The following is a 21,870-nucleotide window of genomic DNA, read 5'->3' as shown; positions in this document are numbered from 1 at the left end:
TATAATACCCTAACCCTATTTTTTGGATTGGGTTCACGGGCCCAAGAATTGTATTATTTAAATTTTGAGAAGATACTCAAAACCAAAACGTCCTAACTCTTAGGTGGGTTGTTAGCCTAATACCTAACCCCATTTTGAATTTATTATAATTATTTATTAATTACTGTTGATAATTATAATTTAGGATAAATTACAAAGACCCCCTGTACTATGGGGTCTTTAACAAAAACTCCCTGTACTTTGTTTTGGACAAAGACCCCTTCTGTTAGCCTTCTGTCCAAAAAAATTATTACAATATTTTTTAATTCTCATACTATCCTTATAATTAACTATTCGAACAATAAAAATACTGTTAATTCTCCAACCTTAGAATTCACTAACAGCAGCGGTGGTACTGGTGGATGTATACAAGATAAGTAATAACATTAAAAAATATGTAACTCAGACATCAACAAAACGCACATAAAATGATTTTTCATCAAACATATAAAGTAACAGACGTTATGCAATCAAGGGCTCTGACGTAGTGGGATCTCTGAAATTTTACGACCCCTGAAAGATTCTTGTATAAGAAAAACCCATCTCAAAGCCATGGACGGGTGAGCAAAAACCGTAAATCAAGGGGTCTTTTATTTTGTAAGAAACTGTAAATAAACTTGAACCCTCCCAAACCAATAAAAAACTGAAGAATAAAAGAAAGAAAGGTAAAAATACGAAAAAAAATACACGAGAAATTCGATACGGAAAATAACAAAGAAAATATGAAAAAAAAAATAGAAGATTAGATCCAGAAAGTAAAACAGAGTGGCAAATCCAAGCAAAACAAAGCACAAGGAACCATAGGTGCAATGCAAACGATGGAAGCTTTAGAACTCCAACGACAAATCCATACAAAACTGTGAAGAAGAAGAAGACCCTTAAACAAAATAATAAATTCATATTACAAAAGAAACACATATAGACAGAGAACAAGGATACGCTTCTCGGGCTGTGTTTTCGCAGCCATAGGATCACACCAGAAATCCCCAATGAAGAATCCTTGATTTTTTCCCTCCAGTTCGAAAGACAGCTGAGACAGATCTACGAGACCTCCCCGAAATCCGCTCTTAGAGGTCAAAAACCGCCTCCAAAACAACCTAATCTGGAACAGAACCAAGATCTTCCTATGCGAATAGATCGGCCGAGAACCCGCTTCAAATCCGGAACCAAGATCCTCCTATGCGAATAGATTGCCCTTTTAATTTGTGCATTGAATCATCTCGGATGTATAGAAGGATTGTCGAAACCCCTTGGTTCAACTGGAACCCGAAACTGGTCGCGAGTGTCATTGCTTATCTGGATGAGCACGGACAGCCTGAAGAAGCCGAAGCCCTGATTTTCGAATCCGTCCAGAAACTAAGGTTTCAGGAGTGAGATGTCGCTCTCTTCTAATTCCTAATCTAAACGGAGATCAAGGATTAAAACAAAGTACAAGGGATTACGGAAGGTGAGGGGAAGATGAAAGACTGTTTTTCTTGTTCGAATAGTTATTATAAGGGTAGTATGGAGATTAAAAAATATTGTAACGACTTTTTTGAATGAAAGGTCAAGGGAAGGGGTTTTGGGGGTCTTTTTAATTTATTATAATTGTCCTAACTCTTAAGCCGACCTGTTTAATATGAACAATCAATCATGAAGTAGCGATACATTAATCAATATGCTCTCTTTTTTATGCAATACATTTTTCTTTTTATTTTTTCTTGAAAAAAAATCATTTTAACGACAATTTACGAGAAACTACTGAAAAATGAAAGTCAAACAAAGCCAATTTCTTACAACTGAAACTTTTCCACCCTATTTCTCTCAAAGAAAACAACTTTTCCACCTATAGGTTACGAACTCACGATGAGGGCGAGGGCTTTGGGTTGGAAGAAGAAAGACTATAAAATGGTCACGTCGTCGCTAGTATTAATGGCGCGAATTCTTCACCGTTAAATGAGACGTTCTCTTTTTATTAGGGGAAAAAGGTGTTTAGTGACTTAGTGACTACGGAGGACTACGGACTTCGTCTTCTCACTGTCATGCCTCGGCAGTCAATTTTCCCCTCCCCCTTTTTTCCTCTTACATAGTTTGTCTAATTATATATCCTATAATCACACAACAATCAATGAGTGTCTATCACTCTTGCTTTTCCCTCTTTTTTCGAAGAAGGGTAAACTACGCAGTTCGCCTTTGCTTGCCCACCAAACCTTCTTTCTTCCTCGCCAAATATCCTGCCGGAATCCGACACTTTCATTGACGGAAAATTCTTTCTCAGTCATCTGTTCGTTGGGGTCAATCGACTTGCTTGTAGCCTTATATTATTCTTTAGTACACTATACACATCTATGTATCAATCTTTATGGAAGATTACATAAGCAGCTAAGATGAAGACTATTAGGGTAAGAGGTATTCTTGGATTTTTATTTCTGGAGTAGTCATCTTATCGAATTATCATGGCTCTCTCTCTCTCTCTCTCTCTCTCTCTCTCAAGTTCTACTGAGTAGGAGATGCGTTCTAATTGAAAAAAATAAAAAATAAAAAAAAGGCCAGTGCTTGCTATGAATTCGATTTCATGCGGACAATAAATTAAAATTGTTATTTTTTTTATGATTTTGCGGAGATTAACAATGGTGTATTTAAGAATTTCTAACTGAAGTAGTGCCAAATTTTGGTTGTTATATCATCAAACAAATTTTCCTTTAAGTGAAAGATCATAAAAAGAACTGAACGAAAGTCAACCATCATTAATTGTTTGATGGGTTCTTTCAATTGCCATAGACATTTTATCATTTCATCAATAGGCATTTTGTTTGTCCCCCAGTTGTAACTCAAAGATGAAGGGTCATACTCAGATAAACCCGCATTTCCATGAAGGTTTTCCATTGCACCAAGTAATGGCCCCGCCCGTACCTAGAAAAACTTGGGTAGGAAGTAGAAATACTTAATGATCAGAACTGTGGTAGTTCCAGCCATAAGCTATGAAAAGCTTCACCTTTTTTTTTAGTCTGTATCCATAAACTAGGAGACGAGATGGTGGGGTCCCAATATCAAATTGTAGGATGTAATGTAGAAGTAGAACGCTTGCATTTCCAATTTCCATATGTTGTTCAGTTGTTGTGAAAAGAAATGAAGACTACATGCTAGCAGTGTATCTCTCGGATCTTAAAAACAAAGAAGAAAATGCAAATAGCAGTGTATCTCTCGGATCTTAACCCAGGGGAAAGCAGAAGCGAGGCGGTTGTTTTCAACAAGAAAAGCATAGGTACTCTAGTTTCCTCCACCCACGGTAAGATCTCCCGTCGCTCGGGAACTCGGGTAAGACTCCCCCGCTCTTTCTAGCATTGCCATTGCGATCCTGGTATACCTTCTCTAAATCCTTTTTACGTTCTTGGTTTAACCGCTGATCGTTTTCTTCAGCAACTCTGTTTCCCCAGATTTCTTCTCTCACTCTTCCTTTGATCCGTAAACTCAAGGTTTCTCCCTTCAGTAGTCTAGCTTTGTTTTTATTTTACTTTAGTTTTTTCTGAAATCCTGTTAGAATTAATTAGCTTTGTCGCTGCTCCTTAGATTTTCTTTATCTGTTACTGTGCTTTTTGCTATATTCTTATGTTGTTGGTGCTGAGAGCCTATACAATGGAATAACCATAGGCATGCCACTAAGAGTTGCAGTTTGGAAAATAGATGGGAAAAACTGTTCTTTCCAAAAAGAGTATGACCATTCATAACAAAAAATCGGTAAGAAACGATAAGACTGATAAGACTGGAGGGACATTAGACTCCACACCATTTGAAACTGATTTAAGTTTCAGACCCTAGAGAAATGGATCTCTAGGAAGGCAATTAAACATTTACTTCGAAAACCCAAAATTCACAAAGGAAAAAAGAATCAAGGAAAGAAAGAAAGAAGGGGAAACTCTGACAAATGATATGGACAAAGTGGATCGAACAATGAGAACAACTGATTCAAATTTCAAACAAAAAAAAACTACCATTATGAGATGCCAATCTCTGAAAATAGGAAAAAAGCAAGTGGAGCTTAAAGGGAGCCAATTAAGAATGATAAGAAAACTCAGGTTGAACTCTCAAAAGAACCTATTGAAAATTACAAACAAGTAAAGATCCCTCGTAGCCTTGAAACTCAGAACCGGATCTGGAAGAAGATTGATGTCAAATCAGGATTTACTAGTGAAACAAAGTTACTGATCAACCTCAAGACATAAGAGCAATTGAGAAAAGCAATGTAGCCAAAAAGGAACCAATGGAGAAAGATACTGAGGATAAAGTGGAGAAGAAAATTGAGGCAAGAGAAGTGGAGAGCAGTAATGAAGCCAAAGAGCTGGAGTCTACAAGTAAAAGAAATTTAATTAAAGTAGATGTTAGCATTGCTGCAGAAGCCTGTAGGTCAAAATGAAAGGAAATAGGATATGATTACCCCAAGAGTTTTGAAACGACCAGTAGATTTGAAATGAGTAAAAGTCGTGAAACAAGTGGAAGAAACTCAACAAACTCAGAGCCAGGAAATACTAGCAATTTTAAGATTGATTCAACCAGAAAAATGGAGGTGACTGATGACCTTTTGCCAATTGTAGAAGAAGACAAGAACTCCTCACTGAAAGAGGAACGAAAAGATGAAAAAAGAAAAGAAAGGAAGAGGAAGATTGAAAATCGAATAAATGCATTAACAAAGGAGGAGGGAAGCAAGAGTTTGATTAAGGTAAAAAGTGATGACTGGTCTGACACTGAATGGAGGTTGGATGACTCAGGTCACAGTACAAGTGGATGAAGAATGACCCAACAAAACCTTTGGATCAAGACCAGAAGTCAGTTGGAAGTGCGCAAAGGAGGTTAACTTAGACCTGCATTGACCAGTGAGTGAGAGCAACAAGTGGAACCTTTGCCTCCAAGCAAAGGTCCTCAATGAAATAGTACACATCGAAACAATCACTGTCAAAGCAAAAGATGTGTGGCAAATCACTGGATGACTATAACTATGATAAGTATTGGTAATGGTTATTTTCTCATTTCCTTTGCTTCAGAGGAAGATCTTAATAGTGTGCTTAAGTCTGAACCCTGGTTCATTAATGGCAAATACTTAGTTTTGGCAAAACGGGTGTCGGGCTTTAATTTCTTTCTAGCTAAGGTCACTCAAACTGACTTGTGGATAAAAATCCTAGGACTCCACTTGGAATTCCGGGAAGAGGAATATCTACAAATCATACTGAGAGAAGTTGGATCAGTCATGAAATTGGATGAAAATACACAGAACTCTGGCCAGAACTATTTTTCCTAGGATTTGTGTGCGAGTGGACCTGGAACGACCCTTCATTTTGGAAATCCCTGTTACAGTTGGAGGTGTCCAACATGTATACAACATTTTCTACGAGAATGTGTACAATCTTTGTATTGGGTGTGGACGTCTTGGACACAAGGATCCTCCGTGCTCTTTCAACAAGAAAAAAGCAAACCAATCTATTGCAGATGGGTGGACTGTTGTTAGAAAAAAGGATCAAAAAATTAGCCACTAAGCCAAGGGTTTTTAATATGAACCTGGAATGGAACAAGGCTAAAGAAGCTAGAGGTACAAGATATATTTCAAACCGCTTAAGCTCCAGAACGTCTTAACAGATGGAACCTATAGTTTTTAAAGTCTTCTAACCACAATGTAAAATCTAAAGAGGTGACCCCAAGATTTATGACAGTTGATCCCTCAAGAAAAGTGGCTAAGTGGGTTCTCAAAGCTGATGTCAGCAAGGAAAACTCATCCAAAGAGCTAGAGAAGTAATGCAGGAGGACAGGTTAAGAATATCTGTTCTAGTGATTTTTATAGCAAAAAACCACCCAAACTGTTTGAGAAATTCAAGAGAAAGAAAGAAAATTGAGTGAAGAAAGAAAAAACAGCTTCCTTAAGCTTGAAGCAATTGAATATCCTCCTTTTTTTTCTTTGAGTAGCAGCTAATAGTGTTCTTATATAGGAGTTCTGTTTTGGCCAGCAACCAATAATATCCTGAAATTACAAAAAAAAACCCTTGTCCCAAAATAGCAAGGAAAACCCAAAAATAACCTTATCTAATATCTATATACCTTGTAAGACTCTTCCTAACAATAATAATCCATTAGAAATCATTAATTGACTAAGAAACAACCTAGGAAATCATCAAAACAAAATTAAAACAAGAAAATAGCTAAATTCAAGCATGGGAATGTTTCACTTTCTTATTCCTTCTAGATTTGTCACATATTTCTTCATAATTAAGTTCTGCAGCCTCTACATGAGTCCTCTCCACTTGAAGTGGACTCACCCTCGAGTCTTGTTTGGAGAAGGGTGGATGGTACTCAAAGAGATCAGCAACATTGAAAGTTCTAGATAATATTCATGGAAGTAGGAAGGTCTACAACATAGGCATTGTTATTAATCTTCTTCACGATCTTGTAGGGTCCAATCTTCTTTGGCTGCAACTTGTTGCATTGCCCTGTAGGGAACCAGTCCTTCCTTAGAAATACCATTCCTTCATCCCCCTTCTTGGAAAAATTTTGGTCACCTATGCTGATCGGCTACTTATACTTGGCATTGACCTCATCTAGTAATAACTCCCAACATTAATAAACTTCGATGCATCCCTAAAATCGGATGGCTCATGTTCCTTCGGTTGCATAGCAAGAGATTACAAAGGACAGGTTCTGATTGCAAAAGTGAGGTGGATTGGCATCTCCTCCATCAGCGTAGCAGAATGCTGGGCAGCAGTTGAAGCTCATAAGATTGCAATCAACAGTGGTTACAACAGCGTATGGATTAAGGTGACTCCAAGATGGCAATTTATTGTCTTTTCCAAAAGGATAAACCACCTTGGCAATGCGGGCAACTAATCCAGGACTGCAAGAAAATGGCAATTGACAGTGGTCTTCATGTAGTTACACTCACACCTGGAGGGAAGGAAATCAAGCAGCTGACTGGCTTGCTAACTAGGAAATCAAAATTAGGTAATTTTTTTCTAGTGGTGTTCCTTGGGCCCTCTCCTACATATGTGCATGGACATATGGGGAAAGGCCATGCTTCGTTAGGCTCTTTTTTTCACTTTGTATAAGAAAGAGCTTCATTTTTTTACAGTAGGTGAGATAATCGGGTGAGTGTTCTGTTATTTGCTAAATTGCATTTTATAGTATCAGTGTCAGATTCTTATCAGTCATCATATCAAATATAGAACATTGTTGTTTAAACATATGGAAACTTCTGAGAAGATTGTGAAGTTTTACAGAAACATTGAAATAATATTAAAGTCTTAACTCATAAAAACAATAGGTTGAGACTAGCAAAGAAATATACTTATAGAAAAGGTAGTCAGGTGGATATATTTGGGATTCCAAAGAGTAGTTGTCAAAATCTGACGATTCACAACTCAAGTCATGAATACCAAGGGATTTGATTCAAATCTTATGTCTGAATCTTTTTTTTTTTTATATATAACTTATGTCTGATTCATGATTCATCAACCTTATGGATTCTCTACTTTGTCATACCTTTGTTGTTTTTTAATATTTTTCATGGGGCTCTTGTTTTAAAATCCTTACTAGAAAAAGGTTTGTTTAAGTTATTTAAGACCTATTTATAGACCTTATATGAGTGTATTTTCTATCATATTGTAGGGTTTTTTTGGTACTATCATATTGTAGGTTAAAGAGCCATTTAATGTGGGTTAATTGGCTTTTAAGTTAATCTTAATTATATCATCTTATGTTCTGGTCAACAAGCAATAAGCCCTGTTTATCATCCACCTATATGGTAGTCCGGATAAAATGGGTACATATAAAAGCTTTTAGTATTTATGTTTTTAATTTGACAAATTATCACAAAATTTGTATTAGACCCTGATTGTGAATCAAATTTAACATCTAGATCTGTTTTTTATTCATTATTTTTATGGACTTAACTTGGGAACTGTTTGGGCCTTTTGCAGGTTATCACAAAAGAATCCCTTTTGATTGCACAGGTAAATTCATCCCATCCATTATTCCTATATTCCTGCAAATGTAATAAGTTCATCATACCATAGGTATTGTTTTTCCACTCTTGTGACTTAATTATATATCTAATGGGTGGTATGAATCCATGTAGAGAGAAGATTTGCAAAGAGTAATGGACTTGCTAACACTGGATGAGCAACATGCACGGAGTCTACTTATTTATTATCACTGGGATATTGAGAAGGTGCTTGCAGTGCTAGTGGAGAAGGGGAAAGACAGGTTGTTTTCTGAAGCTGGTGTAACAGTGGTTGAGCATAAATCCTCATCGCTATCCACTTCTGCAGTAATGTGCTATATTTGCATGGATGACATTCCTGCCAATGATATCACAACAATGGACTGTGGTCATGGCTTCTGCAATAACTGTAAGCAGTCTCCCAAGCTTTTTGCACTCTTTTGAAAAAAAAAAAAAAGAACAAAATTCTGCAAAAGAAGGATTATGATTCCTATCCAAAATCTCGAAAATTTTGAGCCATAATATAGGAAATTATGAAGACATGCATGAATTTACTTGTGTATGTATGCATAAAGGCATTTTGTAGATATATTTAGGTGGGTAATTATGTATATCCTTCTATGTACTGAAACCTGTGCCTCAAGAGACTGGATCTGCTAGTAAGAAAAGAACGCAAGGCACATCACAGTTTTGTGCCACCTGTCCTTAACACATGAGAAACATGTAATTGTGCATATCATTTTTTGAAAACCTCATGTGTTGAGGATAGATAGCACAAAATTGTGATATTTCTAGCATTGTTTGTTACTAGAAGATCCAGACTCTTACGGTCTTACCACAGTTGTTTTCTGCCATGTGCAGTTCTGACATGGTAAACCCAGACTGTTCATTTGAAACTGGACCTCTGATTCATTTTTATGTCTACTTACCTTGTCAATCAGTCATACCTTTCTTACACATGGCAGTGTTGCACTCTAGTCCTAAAACAGATGGACATTAATAATTTTGTGTTCTTAAATTTAGCAAGATGTTATAATGCCATGGCCAGCAGTTATGGTTGATCAGTTGCAACACATCAAAGCCTTTGGATAGAAAGCACCAAATCATGTTTCATCTCAATTTTGAATAACTATGGTTCTGGTTGCGCTAATGTTCATAGATAGATAAGCTAATTAGAAAATCTGCTTTGATTAGTTTCACCAAATCATGTTTCATCCCAAATCTTGTTAAGGATATCCATACAATATAATGAAGAATATTCTATTTTTTGTTTTACTTTGAAACAAGGGAACAAAAAATATCCATACGAATATAAAGATAGATTATTGAATCTTTTTAATGTTTTGGCTTCTGCAAATAGGTTGGACAGAGCATTTCATTGTGAAGATAAACGAGGGTCAGAGTAGGCGTATTAGATGCATGGCACACAAGTGTAATGCTATCTGTGATGAAGCTGTAATTAGAAATCTAGTCAGTGCAAAGCATCCTGATCTTGCTGAGCGATTTGAACGTTTCCTTTTAGAGTCATATATTGAGGACAATAAAATGGTAAAATGGTGCCCCAGTGTTCCCCATTGTGGTAATGCAATACGTGTGGAGGGAGATAAGTTTTGTGAGGTCGAATGTGCATGTGGGCTACAGTTCTGTTTCAGTTGCTCGGAAGAGGCACATTCACCTTGTTCTTGCCTGATGTGGGAGCTTTGGACCAAGAAGTGCCAAGACGAATCAAAAACTGTTAGTTGGATGGCAGTAAATACAATGCCTTGCCCAAAATGTGACAAACCAGTCGAGAAAAATGGTGGCTGCAATTTTGTGAGCTGTATTTGTGGACAAGCATTTTGGTGAGAGTTCTTTTTCCCTTGTTTTTTCATTTGCAACTTTATGCAAGATGGGTGGTAGATTTCCAAGTACTTATTCTTTCCTAATGTGAACTTAATTTGAAATTACTGTTTAATTTTTCCTAAGATTCCATGCTCATGCAAATTTGCATTTGCCCTAGAATGACATGATGTTTGCATCGTATTTGTATTTGGGCACCCATTTAGGGGCATGTAAGTTATTTTTCAACATTAAGCTAAATGAAATCTTTCTGGGTGTGCATAGTAACGCACAGCATTCCCCCAGATTCCAAGTTGGTATTAGAGCAAGTTGGGATCTTGGAAGAGCCTTCTAGACACCTTTGAACCCAAGAAGACCTGTTGATGTCAAACCACCATCAGATGACATCAGCAATCCGTACAGGTGCCGGTGAAAACCCTTGAATCTAGTTCAGTGCGGTGTGCCTTAGTTTTAGAAAGATTTTGGTTTATTGTGTGCCTGTCAGTTGTTGGGGTGTTCTATGGCTATTGAGTTTCTTGTACAAGCCTAATGGAATTGCTAAAGGAGGTATAGACTGTTTCCGGAATGCTCCCAGGCAATGTCGATGCTTCTAGTGGTATGATAACCACTATAAAACTTGATGGGACAAACTTTCTAGAGTGGTCTTGATCAACCAATCTTACCATTAGAGGGAATGGTAAGCTAGGATTCAATACAAGAAAGGAGGTGAAGCCAAAATCTAATGACCCCAAGTTTTCCAAGTTGGAACAAGAGAATTCTTTGGTTATGTCATGGCTAGTCTATTCGATGCAACCACATACAGCCCACAATTACATGTTTCTCTCTACTGCCAAAGATATTTGGGATTATGTTACTTCCACATACACCCAAGTTAGAGGAATACATCTCAAGTCTACCAACTCCGAAGGGTAGGGTTGTTCATTCGGTCAGTTTGGTTTGGTTTTAAATTGGTTAGTTTGGCTAGTTAAAATATAAATGTATGTTACATTTATATTAATAATTATTATATATTATTATTAATATAATTAGTAATATTAATATATATTATTGTTAATATTAAAATTAATATTTATAATTAAAATATAAATATATGTATTTATTTTGGTTAATCCGGTTGTTGGTTCGATTCGGTTAAATTTTTTCTCAAACCAAATTGAACCGAAAACCAAAGTAACCAAACCAAAATGGCTTACTTAGTTTGGTTTGGTTTAGTTTTTGGTTTGATAACCGAATTTGAACACCCCTACTGAAGAGAAGCTTGTAACATGCATCAGGGGGAGTTGGGCCTTTCCTAAATAATAACTTCACTTGGTCCAACCTTCAATCAAGGCCAATTTGCTCTAAGTTGGACAGATTTTTGTTCTCAACAGATTGGGAGGAACATTGGGGCAATATTACTTCTAGGGCTCTCCCTAGACTTGCTTCAGACCACTGGCCTATAGTGTTGGTCAAGGAGGAAATAAGAGGAGTTGGGCCTATCCCTTTCAAGTTTGAAAACATGTGATTGACTCATCCGAGTTTCATTGAGAAGATCAGAGAGTGGTGGGAGCAAGCTAATTCGATAGTTGATTGGGAGGGAATGAGGTTCCACAAGAAACTCCAATACTTAAAATCACAATTAAAGGAGTGGAATAGGCTGGAGTTTGGAAGATTAGAAGAGAGAAAACAAGTTTTGGTGGAGCAAATCGAGGATTTGGACCTGAAGGAAGAGAGAGCCTCCTTTGGAGAGGAAGAAAGGAAGTTGAGATGGGTTTTAAGGAGGCAGATGGAGGACATCTTGGTTAAGGAGGAAATCAGTTGGAGGCAAAAATCCAGGTGTAAGTGGCTAAAGGAGGGAGACAGAAACACAAGGTTTTTCCATTCAGTAGCAAATGGGAGGAGAAAGAAGAATTCCATCTCTAATTTGGAAGTTGATGGAGCAGTGTTGTCCCACCCGGCAGAAATTGCAGAGGCTCTAGTAAACCACTTCAAATCTATTTTTAGAAGGCCTATGAATGGGAGAGTGTGGTTGGAGGGTTTGGATAGGCAAACTCTAAGTGCAGAGAAGAGAGAGTGGTTAGAAAAAAGGTTTGATATGGAGGAGGTAAAGGAAGCAGTATTCTCTATGGATAGGACAAGCTCCGGGCTAGATGGGTCCACAATGGCCTTTTACCAGGATTGTTGGGATATTTTGGAGAATGATCTTAGATCAGTTTTTGAGGAGTTCCATAGGAGGGGTGTAATAAACCCGGGCTTGAACTCAACTTTCATTGCCTTAGTCCCAAAGAAGAAAGATGCTTCTCAACCAAAGGATTTTAGACCTATTAGTCTGGTGACTAGCTTGTACAAAATCATTGCAAAGGTGCTGTCTCTCAGGATAAAGAAGGTGCTCCCCTCTATTATCGCACCCAACCAAGGTGCTTTTGTGGAGGGAAGACAGATCACCGATCAGATTCTCATTGCAAATGAGAGCTTGGAAAGCTTTAGGAAGTCAAAGAAGAAGGGAGCGGTTTGCAAATTGAATTTGGAGAAGGCTTATGACTTGGTTGATTGGTCTTTCTTGATGGAGGTGTTGAGGAGTTTTGGTTTTGGAGACAGGTGGTGTAAGTGGATCTGGGACTGTGTTAGGACTTGCCATTATTCTATCCTGGTGAACGGGACTGTGGTTGACTTCTTCCCTGCATTGAGAGGTCTAAGACAAAGAGATCCTCTTCCCCTTTTCTTTTCACCCTGATTGTTGATGTGCTTGGGAGATTGATCCATAGAGCATACTCGAGGAATTTGATAAGAGGGTGGAGAGTAGAAAGGGAGGAGGTTCCCTTAACACTTCTACAGTTTGCAGATGATACTATACTTTTCTGTGAAGGAGGGAACTTCAATTGGATCCGGAATTTAAAGTTGACAATACAACTCTTTGAGCAGATATCTAACCTCAAGGTAAACTTCGACAAGAGTTGTGTGGCGGGAGTGAATGTGAACGAAAGGGACCTAAGGGAATTCGCAGGTGAGCTAGGTTGTGCAATTACGGACTGGCCCCTGACATATTTGGGCCTCCCTTTAGGAGATAATCCTAAGAGTGTTATCTTTTGGGCTCCGGTAGTGGAGAGGTTTGAGAAGAGGCTAGCGGCCTGGAAGAGAAATTATCTTTCTTTAGGTGGGAGAGTCTCTCTCATTAGGTCTACCCTAGCTAACCTACCTGTTTATTATCTGTCGGTGTTTAAGATCCCCTCAAAGGTTTTAAATCTTTTGGAAAAATTAATAAGGAACTTTCTCTGGGAGCCTGGAGAGGAGAAGAGAGATCATAGGGTGAGGTGGTCACTAGGTGTAAAAAACTTGGAGGTCTTGGGATTGGTAATTTCAAAAAAAGGAATATGGCTCTACTGGGGAAGTGGTTGTGGAGGTTTTCATTGGAAAGGGATAAGTTGTGGACTAAGATTGTGGCTAGCATTCACGGGTTGGAAGACAATGGCTGGGATCCTGGAATCTTGGCAAGGGCTTCAACTGCTTCTCCTTGGAAATCCATTCACAATCTGCTTTCAGTTTTCTCCCTTTGGATCAGGTATGGTCTAAACTCTGGTAACCGAATAAAATTATGGGAACAACTTTGGGTCGGGGATTCTCCTCTGAAAGACCAGTTTCCTTCCTTGTATGCTCTATCAAACTTGAAAAATGAACCCATATCTATTTATCAAAAAAAAAAATGAACCCATATCTTCTTTCTTGGTCCCTTCAGCCTCCACTTCTGGCTTTGGATGGAACCTTGGCCTGCGTAGGGCAGTTAGGGATACAGACTTGGATAGCTTGGTAGCTCTGCTAGCCTCCCTTGAGGGTGTCTTCCTAAACCCTGCTAAGGAAGACACCAGATTTTGGACCCTTTCTAGCTCTGGTACCTTTTCTTGTGCTTCATTCTTTGAAACTTTAACTCAGCCTCCTATCCCCTTGGGGTTGTCCTTTCCAGTTAAGGAAATCTGGAGCAGGCCTATTCCTCCTCGGGTTGGTTTTTTTTTTTTTTTTTGTTGGGAAATTTTCCTGGAAAGAATCAACACTTTAGACTTACTTCAGAGAAAGAGACCCAACTATTGTCTACTTCCTAATAGATGTGCTCTTTGTAAAGCTGATGGGGAATCTGGCTACCACCTCATGGTCTCTTGTAAGGCTGTTAAAACTGTTTGGAAGTGGGTTTTCTCCCGTTTTGGGTGTTCTTGGTATCCTCCGGAGACTGTCCAAGGTTTGTTTTCTCCTTCTTTTTTCAGTTGGCCTAAGAAGCGAGGGAAGACTATGTAGAGGTGTATTAGGGAAGCTGATGAAAATAAAATTTGGCATATCTTTATCCCTCAATATTTAGTATTTTGCACTTAATTGGTACCTAATTGGACTCATTACTCTTGTATTTCGATTCAGGGCAAGCAGATAGGCGATTGGAAGAAAACAAGGCTAATTGGATGTCTTTGCACAGTTTCGGCACCGATCAATGATATGGGCATAACTCTCAATTCCGGACTCCGATTTGGACATTTCAAGAAGCACCGGAAAGATAAGGAAAAGGCCCACAACCTTTATGTTTTGGGTTTTGGCAGAATCGTTCCGCATCGAAGACGAATTCGGGCCCAAAGTCGGAGCAATTTCGCAGCAAGAACTATTTCACAAGCTGAAGCCCATTTCGCAGAAGAGTCTTGAAGCAAGCCCGAATTGTTAGAGAAGCCCAGTTCGAATTCAAGATCCAAGAGTCCCATTAGAATAGAAGTTGAATGTAATCTCAATAAAAGAGTTTTATCAGATTTAAATTCTCAAATTGTAATCCTAAAAAGATAAGAGATAAGAGTTAGGTAGGATAAGTTCAAATTAGACTAGGACTTTCCAGTTTGAGGATAATCTCCTTAAGGGAGTTGGAGAGCAGCCCTCTCCCCAAATCTATATAAAGGGGGGGCGGACCAGCACCCAAGCATCAATTCTTCCAGAGAGAGCTTCAGTCTTCAGAGAGAGAAATCAGCAACCAAGGAGGAAGAAGCAAGAGTTCGCCCCCCTTTCTCATCTGGAAGCTGCGATTTCATCATGAAGTGTCTGTAAGTTTTTATTTCTGGTTGAAGGGTTAGGGAAGCCTTGATTCTGTAACATTGTGAGATCTAATTGATTTTTATTTCAGTTCATTGTTTATGGGTATTCATATGTTTTCTGCGAATTAACTGTGAGGATTATTTTTTTTTTGATAAAGCAAGAAGGGCCTCTTGCTCATTCAATGGAATCAATCCATGGCCGATTGAACCTCCAGTTTCGTATATGATTGGTAGGTTCGATCATGGTGGCAACTAACATAAATTGATTGCAAAAAAGTTTTCGATCTATGTTAGGAAAATATCTGATCTGGTTTAAACGATCCGAGCTTGTGAGATCGCTGACCAGAATTGGGTCTCTCCCCTCTTAATGCTATTAATAGGTTAAATCCTAAGAGCTTGTTTAGGACTGCCTATTAATAAGGGAAGCAATCAAAGAGCTTATTTTGGTTGTCGAATAATAAGAGTAGAGGCTGGCTGTTAGAGCTTGTTAATAGCTATAACCAATTTATTCATAAGCATATGAATCTATCTTTGCATCAAGGATCAATGCTACGAATCAAAGCTGAACTTGTCCCTTCAACCGGAAGCTATCCCCCATCGATTTAATCTTTGTTTTCTGATATTTTCTTATTTTCCTTAGCTTTACAACCCCCCTTAATCCATCTACTTGGAAATAAATCCACCCAATCCCTGTGGAGAACGACCTTGCTCATCACTATCTGCAAATTATTAACCCAGAGCAAGACTATTTATCTTTGGTTGGGTTCGGCACCCACCAGCAGCGGTATGCTAGTCTTTGTGGGAAGAAAGAAACTCACGCATTTTTTCTGACAAGGAAAGAACATTAGAAGAATTGTTAGATCGAATCCTTTTAAGAGTTGTCCACTGGCTAAAATCTTTGGAGTTGTTTTCAGATTTTCCTGTGGATGACTTGCTAAGAAACTGGAAAGAGATTGCTTCCATTGCTAGATGCAAGAGGACTCTTTGTCCGTTTTGGTCCCCTCCCCCCTCGGGCTTTATAAAATTGAATTTTGATGGAAGCAGTGTAAGGAATCCAGGGCCCTTTGGGATTGGAGGAGTCTTCGGGAATGAGGAAGGGATTGTTACTGCCTTATTCTCTGGCCCTATTGGAGAAGGTGACTCTCTTAGGGCTGAGATCCTTGCAGCGCTTGAAGGAATTCGAAGAGCAAAGGAATTAAATATAACCGATTGATTCTGGAAGGTGATTCGAAGGTGGTGGTTAGTTGGTTGAAGACAGAGGACAGTGGTTTGTGGAACTTTAACAATGAAAAAAAAAACAGTTCTTATGGTTGGGTTGGGACATTGTGATTCAGTACAGCTGGGTGAAGAGGAGTGCCAACTCATTTGCGGATGGGTTGGCCAAGCAAGGAGTCAATAGGGAGTCTGTTTTTTGGGCTAGTTTTTAATCTTTTTCTTTGCATTCCCTTTGTTTTTTGTTTTTGGGGAGCTAAGTTATTTTATCTCCCCCTTTGTATCCTTATTCCCTCTCTTCTTTTAATTTAATGAAGATGGTGTTATTGATCAAAAAAAAAAATATGCATCAGGGGGAGGAGAGTAGGAGGGCTGCCATGATGTAGACTTCAGTAGTTAAACATTCGGCCTATATATCCTCTAAACCCAAGTAAATTGTAAACAGATAGGGTGTTAATGGGAAGACTGGTGAGGTGGTGTGTGAGTACTGCAAGAAGCCCAAATACACTAAGGGCCAATTTTGGAAGATGAATCCACATTTGAAGCCTAAGAAGTTCAAAACAACGAAAAAGGGAAATGCTCATCTTGCTACAAGGGAATTGATTGTCCATCTCCTACTGTTCAGGTTCCTTCACATGATTCCTCTGATGCGATGGAGAAACTTAGGAGACTATTGACTCTACTTGAGAGGTTGGGGACCTATACCTCAGTTGGCACTAGTAATCCTTCCAATGCCTTTACTAAATCAGGTATTGCACTTGCTTGTGAATCTTCCTCTCCTAGCTCCTAGATTGTGGACTTTGGAGCTAGTGCTTACATGATTGGTATGTCTTCCCACTTCACCTCTTATAAATTGGCTCTAGGGAAAGATAAGATCACTGTAGCTGATGGATCTCAAACTCTAATCTCAGGCCTGGGTGAAATCAAGTTCACTCGTAATCTTTCCCTGAGCTCTGTCATTTATGTTCCTTAGTTGCACAAAAATTCTTTATTTGTTATCTCCCTTACCAAATACCATAATTGTTCAGTGACATATTTTCCTTTACATTGTGTTTTCCAAGACCTAAGCACGAAGAAGACGATTGGAATTGGACATGAAACTGATAGAGTTTACCTTTTTTATCAAGCCCCTAAGCAAGGATTATTGTGCCAAACCGAATCATGTCAAGGTGAAAATTTGAGTCTTTTGAAGGTATGGCATTATCACATTGGTCATATGTAGTCTATTAAGTTTTTGTTTCCAAACTTATGTTAGTTTATGTCCAAGTTGAGTCTGCAATGTGAAGTCCGACATCTCTCAAAGCAATGTAGAACTACATATTTTTCGAGTAATAGGAAAAGTGATGTTGCTTTCAATTTGATACATATCGATGTTGAGGGTGGCTATAAATACTTTATCATATTAATTGATGATTACACTCAATACACCTGGCTTTATCTGATGAAGAGTAAAGATGAACTCCCATCCATTGTTAAAAAATTCTTTAGAACGGTAGAAACTCAATTTGAGAATATCAAGATAGCAAGGTCTGACAATACTAAGGAGTACTTTGAAAAGCATCTATGCCTCTTTCTTAAAGAAAAAGGAACAATTCATCAAAGCTTATGTTCCCATACTCTACAACAAAATGGTGCAGTAGAGAGACAAAATAAACATGTGGTTGAAGTTGCCAAATGGCTACTCTTCCAAATGCATGTGCCCACTCGTTTCTAGGGAAATGTAATTGAAGCAACAGTGTATCTCATTAACAGACTTCCTTCACAAACTCTTCACCTTCAATCTCCTCTCCTCATCAACTTGTTTTCCCTAATGATCCCATTTTTTGTCTTTTTCTCAAAGTCTTTGGTTGTAGCTACTTTGTTCATGACTTTGTTTTTGTTCCTGCCCTTGTGGATGCTCCTCCCCTTATTCCTCAGCAGCTGTCCTAGCGGTAGTGGTTCATAAGGCACAAAAGGAAGGTTACTTGTGAGGCTGAATGTCCACAATAAGCTAACCACCTCGCTCTAGGTACTTCTAAAAGAAACCTTGAACCTGAGACTCCTGTTGACGCTGAGCTTCCTATTCCTACTTTTGTTGAGCCTTATATCTCACAACCTGACCTTGACCTTCCTAGTGCAGTTCGAAAAGGAGAAAGGAAACGCATTGCCTATCCCATCACCATGTTTCTTATGATGCCCTTTCACCTTCCTACTATGCCCATATCTCTATCATTTCCTCTATTTCTCTTCTTCATAATGTTAGAAATGTAGTGCAATCTCCTTAGTGGAAGGATGCTATGAACCAAGAGGTCCCTCATAAAGAACCAAACTTGGGAGATTGATCCACTTCCTAATGGTAAAGTTCTAGTGGGTTGCAAGCGGGAGTAACACCGGGGCTGATGGCTCAATTGAAAAATACAAAGCTAGGTTGGTGGCAAAAGGGCACACCCAAACATATGGGATTGACTATCACGAAACCTTTGCATCTATGGCCAAAAAGAACTCTATCCGAGTGATTTTCTCTTATTGCATACCATTCATGGCCTTTATACCAGATGGATGTGAAGAATGCCTTCCTCAATGGAGATCTTCAAGAGGAGGTCTACATGGATCTTCCCCTAGGCATAAGCTTCCCTAACAATGAGGGGAAGGTTTGTCGCCTAAAAAAATCCCTTTATGGGTTCAAGTAGTCTCCTAGAGCTTAGTTTGACTTGACAAGTTCAGAAAGGTTGTTCTTAAATTTGGGTTCACTCAATCACAAGCAAATCGTACTCTATTCATAAGAAGGGTTAGTGGCCTAGTGACTATACTGATAGTGTATATTAATAAACATTGTTGTCACTAGAGATGATAGCTTTGAAATAGTCCAACTAAAGTCATTTCTTGCTTCCAAATTTGATATCAAAGTTCTTAGGAAGATCAAATACCTTTTTTGAAGATAAATAAAAAAGAAAAATTATTAAGGGAACAGATTAATTGGGAAGCTCAAATACTTTCTTCAAATTGAAGTTACAAGGTGATGTAGGACCAGCTCAATTCTAGTCCTTAGATAAAGAGAAATACCATGCCAATCAAAATATTCTTTTAGGTTGCTTTTAGATAGGAAGTTCAGAGTAGGAATAGGAAGCTCCTTTGAAGCTCAGAGTAGGATAGGAAGTTCCTTTGTTTGTTAGGCATATCATGCCAATCCATTAAAGCTGAATTATTAGCTTTTCTACAAGGTCTCAGGATAGCTAAGCAGCTGGGCCTCAAACAAGTGGAGGTGGAAGGGTATTTCAAAGTTATCATCTCTTGGGCAAGAAATAACAGACATATTCCCTGTATTCTCAAGAATGCTTTCAAGTAGAAAGGGCTGCAAGAGAGCTGAATGCTGAATTTAAGTGGGTTAGAAGAAGCACAAATGAGCTAACTGACTCCCTTGCTAAACAAGGAGTAGATAAGTAGCAATTGTTTTGGGCATCTTTGTAACATAGTGTCAGTTGTTGAGCTGATGTTATGGTCATTAAATTAAACTTGTAATGTTTTTATCACTTATTTTAATTTAATACATTATAAGTTTCATCAATCAAAAAAAAAAAACTATTCTTCTAAGGGGGAAAGCCATTCCACCAGGAATGGGAATCGAATTCCAATTCCACCTAACCAAATTGTTGGAACCAGAATGGATCATTCCGTTTCCGATTTCAGACCCATATTCCTGCAAACCAAATGAACCCCAACACTTTTACCGGCCTTACAATAAAGTGCCAAAAGTTAGGTCCATATCTGGTTCACCCCTTACAAAGATCCTCCATGACAATGACCAACTTTAAGCGAGGACCCTTATAATTGTTTATAAAGATGATGGTTTTGATATTTTACATAAGAAATCAATGTTATAATGTTATACGTAATAGCAATCTAGGGCTCCCAGCCCCATCTGTGGCTCATCTAGCTCAGAACCATGGTGCATTCTCTGGAGGGATTGTGTTTATGCTTTTTTTCCCTATTAGGTTGGCATATGACAATCTAGTGCCTCTTGTGTTCATTTTTTCTGCATCTAATCGCAAACTTCTACCATCAGCTACTACCTCTCTTGCTTTTAGGATTTTGTTTGACTGGAATCAAAATTGATACTCATTGTTTCTTGATATTGGTGCAGTTGGCTATGTGGTGGAGCTACTGGCCCGGACCATACATGGTCAAGTATCAATGGTCATAGCTGTGGTCGATACAAGGATGATAATGCAAAGAGAGTTGAGCATGCAAAGCATGACCTACATCGGTACATGCATTACTATAACCGATACAAAGTCCATACAGATTCCTTTAAACTAGAAACCATGCTCAAGGAAATCATACAGGATAAGATTTCTATTTCAGAAAGCAAGCAACCAACACTGAAAGATTTCAGTTGGGTTACAAATGGACTTAATAGGCTCTTCAGGTGTAGGCGAGTTCTCTCATACTCATACCCGTTTGCATATTATATGTTTGGGGATATCCTTTTCAAGGATGAGATGTCCAAGGAGGAAAGAGAAATAAAACAGCATCTATTCGAGAACCAGCAGCAGCAGCTTGAGGCAAATGTAGAGAAGCTCTCTGAGTTCATTGAAGAACCGTTTGATGAGTATCTTGAGGGCAAAATCATGGAGATAAGGATGCAAGTCATCGATCTCTCCGTGATCACTGATAGCCTGTGCAAGAAAATGTGAGCTTCAACTGTTTTAGCCCTGAGTTCGCCTTGGATTCATGCATCATGTCAGTTAACTTTTTACCGACAACACGTGCAGGTACGAATGCATTGAGAATGATTTATTGGGTTCTCCCCAGTTTGCTATCCATAACATAGCTCCGTACAGATCAAAGGGTGTTGAGAGAGCGACAGAGCTTTCTGGTTGCTGGAACACAAAAGCCGATTATGCTGATAACCATACACCATCAGATTCCGGCATAAATAGAACTGGTAAAAAAAAAAAAAAACTTTTTTTTCTCAGCTGGGTCTAATTGGTATCCAATTCTCTTGACCTAATAGTTAACTGATTTGTCCATAATTTCAATTAAAATTTTCCATAATTACTTCTCTCTCGGTTCTAGTGTAACTGGAAGCGAATTTGAAGATTAAATAAGACAGTCCTTCAAAAGCTACTGACACGTGTAATATACAGGAGGAAGAATAGAACTTGGTCGGCCTTTTCCTGGGACCCCGAATTTAGATGAGATTGGATGTTCTAGAAAACGTGCCAGGAAACAAGCTTTGGGTGATGACCTTTTTGATCTCAATTTGCCTGCTGAGGTAATTGACAAGAGCTGAATTTCTCAAGGTTCCAGCTTTCATTCCACAAACTTTTTTAGTGTACAGATACAACTTAAAGCAGGATACAAGTAACTGTCATTTGGGGGATGAAACCACCAACAGCATCCACTTTTGTTTTTCACTTCGGAAATGAATGATCCTAGAACGCTTTTTTTTTCTTTTTTTTCCTTTTTTTTAATTTGGAACCATTATTTTTTTACACGGTTTGTTGAAATATATGTACATATTAATTGATGTATATTTTCCAATGAAGTATGAGTTTAGATCTAGAATCCTAGATGATTGATTTCGTTAACTTTTTTATATGCTTACCAAACACAAAAGATGGTGCATGTTGAAACAATCCAACTTAACGATGTAATAGATTCTTGAGCTTTCTTTACTGCATAGAAGTGTTATTTATTTGATCATGTGTGTTTTTGAAGCACCTATAAATTTCTCCCTATACTTTCAGGAATCAGCGGGAAGAGATCAATAGCTATTTCATATTAATCACCTAATAGCATGAAGTGATA

General features: G+C 38.4%; 1 protein-coding gene across 4 annotated transcripts; it reads left to right on the top strand.

The window, feature by feature from the left end:
• The first annotated feature begins 1,911 nt into the window (after nt 1–1,911).
• Nucleotides 1,912–21,747, top strand: LOC104587395 (putative E3 ubiquitin-protein ligase ARI1). Of its 4 annotated transcripts, none has more exons than XM_010244993.3 (7): nt 1,912–2,420; nt 7,974–8,006; nt 8,132–8,405; nt 9,357–9,837; nt 20,201–20,749; nt 20,832–21,004; nt 21,207–21,747. In XM_010244993.3, the coding sequence occupies exons 1-7, from the start codon at nt 2,406–2,408 to the stop codon at nt 21,350–21,352; spliced, it is 1,671 nt and encodes a 556-aa protein (XP_010243295.1). In that variant the 5' UTR covers nt 1,912–2,405; the 3' UTR covers nt 21,353–21,747. The 4 variants fall into 4 exon arrangements, 3 of the variants coding, with proteins under 3 accessions (XP_010243295.1, XP_088748708.1, XP_010243296.1); XR_016079193.1 differs by lacking the exon at nt 1,912–2,420 and adding an exon at nt 2,487–3,336 and having other exon boundaries at nt 20,201–20,831; nt 20,901–21,004; nt 21,207–21,233; XM_088892582.1 differs by lacking the exon at nt 1,912–2,420 and adding an exon at nt 2,506–3,336.
• Nucleotides 21,748–21,870: the final 123 nt, after the last annotated feature.

Source organism: Nelumbo nucifera, chromosome 1 (genome assembly GCF_055504915.1).
Source record: "Nelumbo nucifera cultivar China Antique chromosome 1, China Antique-T2T, whole genome shotgun sequence".
Classification (NCBI taxonomy): Eukaryota; Viridiplantae; Streptophyta; class Magnoliopsida; order Proteales; family Nelumbonaceae; genus Nelumbo; species Nelumbo nucifera.
This window is presented reverse-complemented; position numbering and strand designations above follow the sequence as displayed.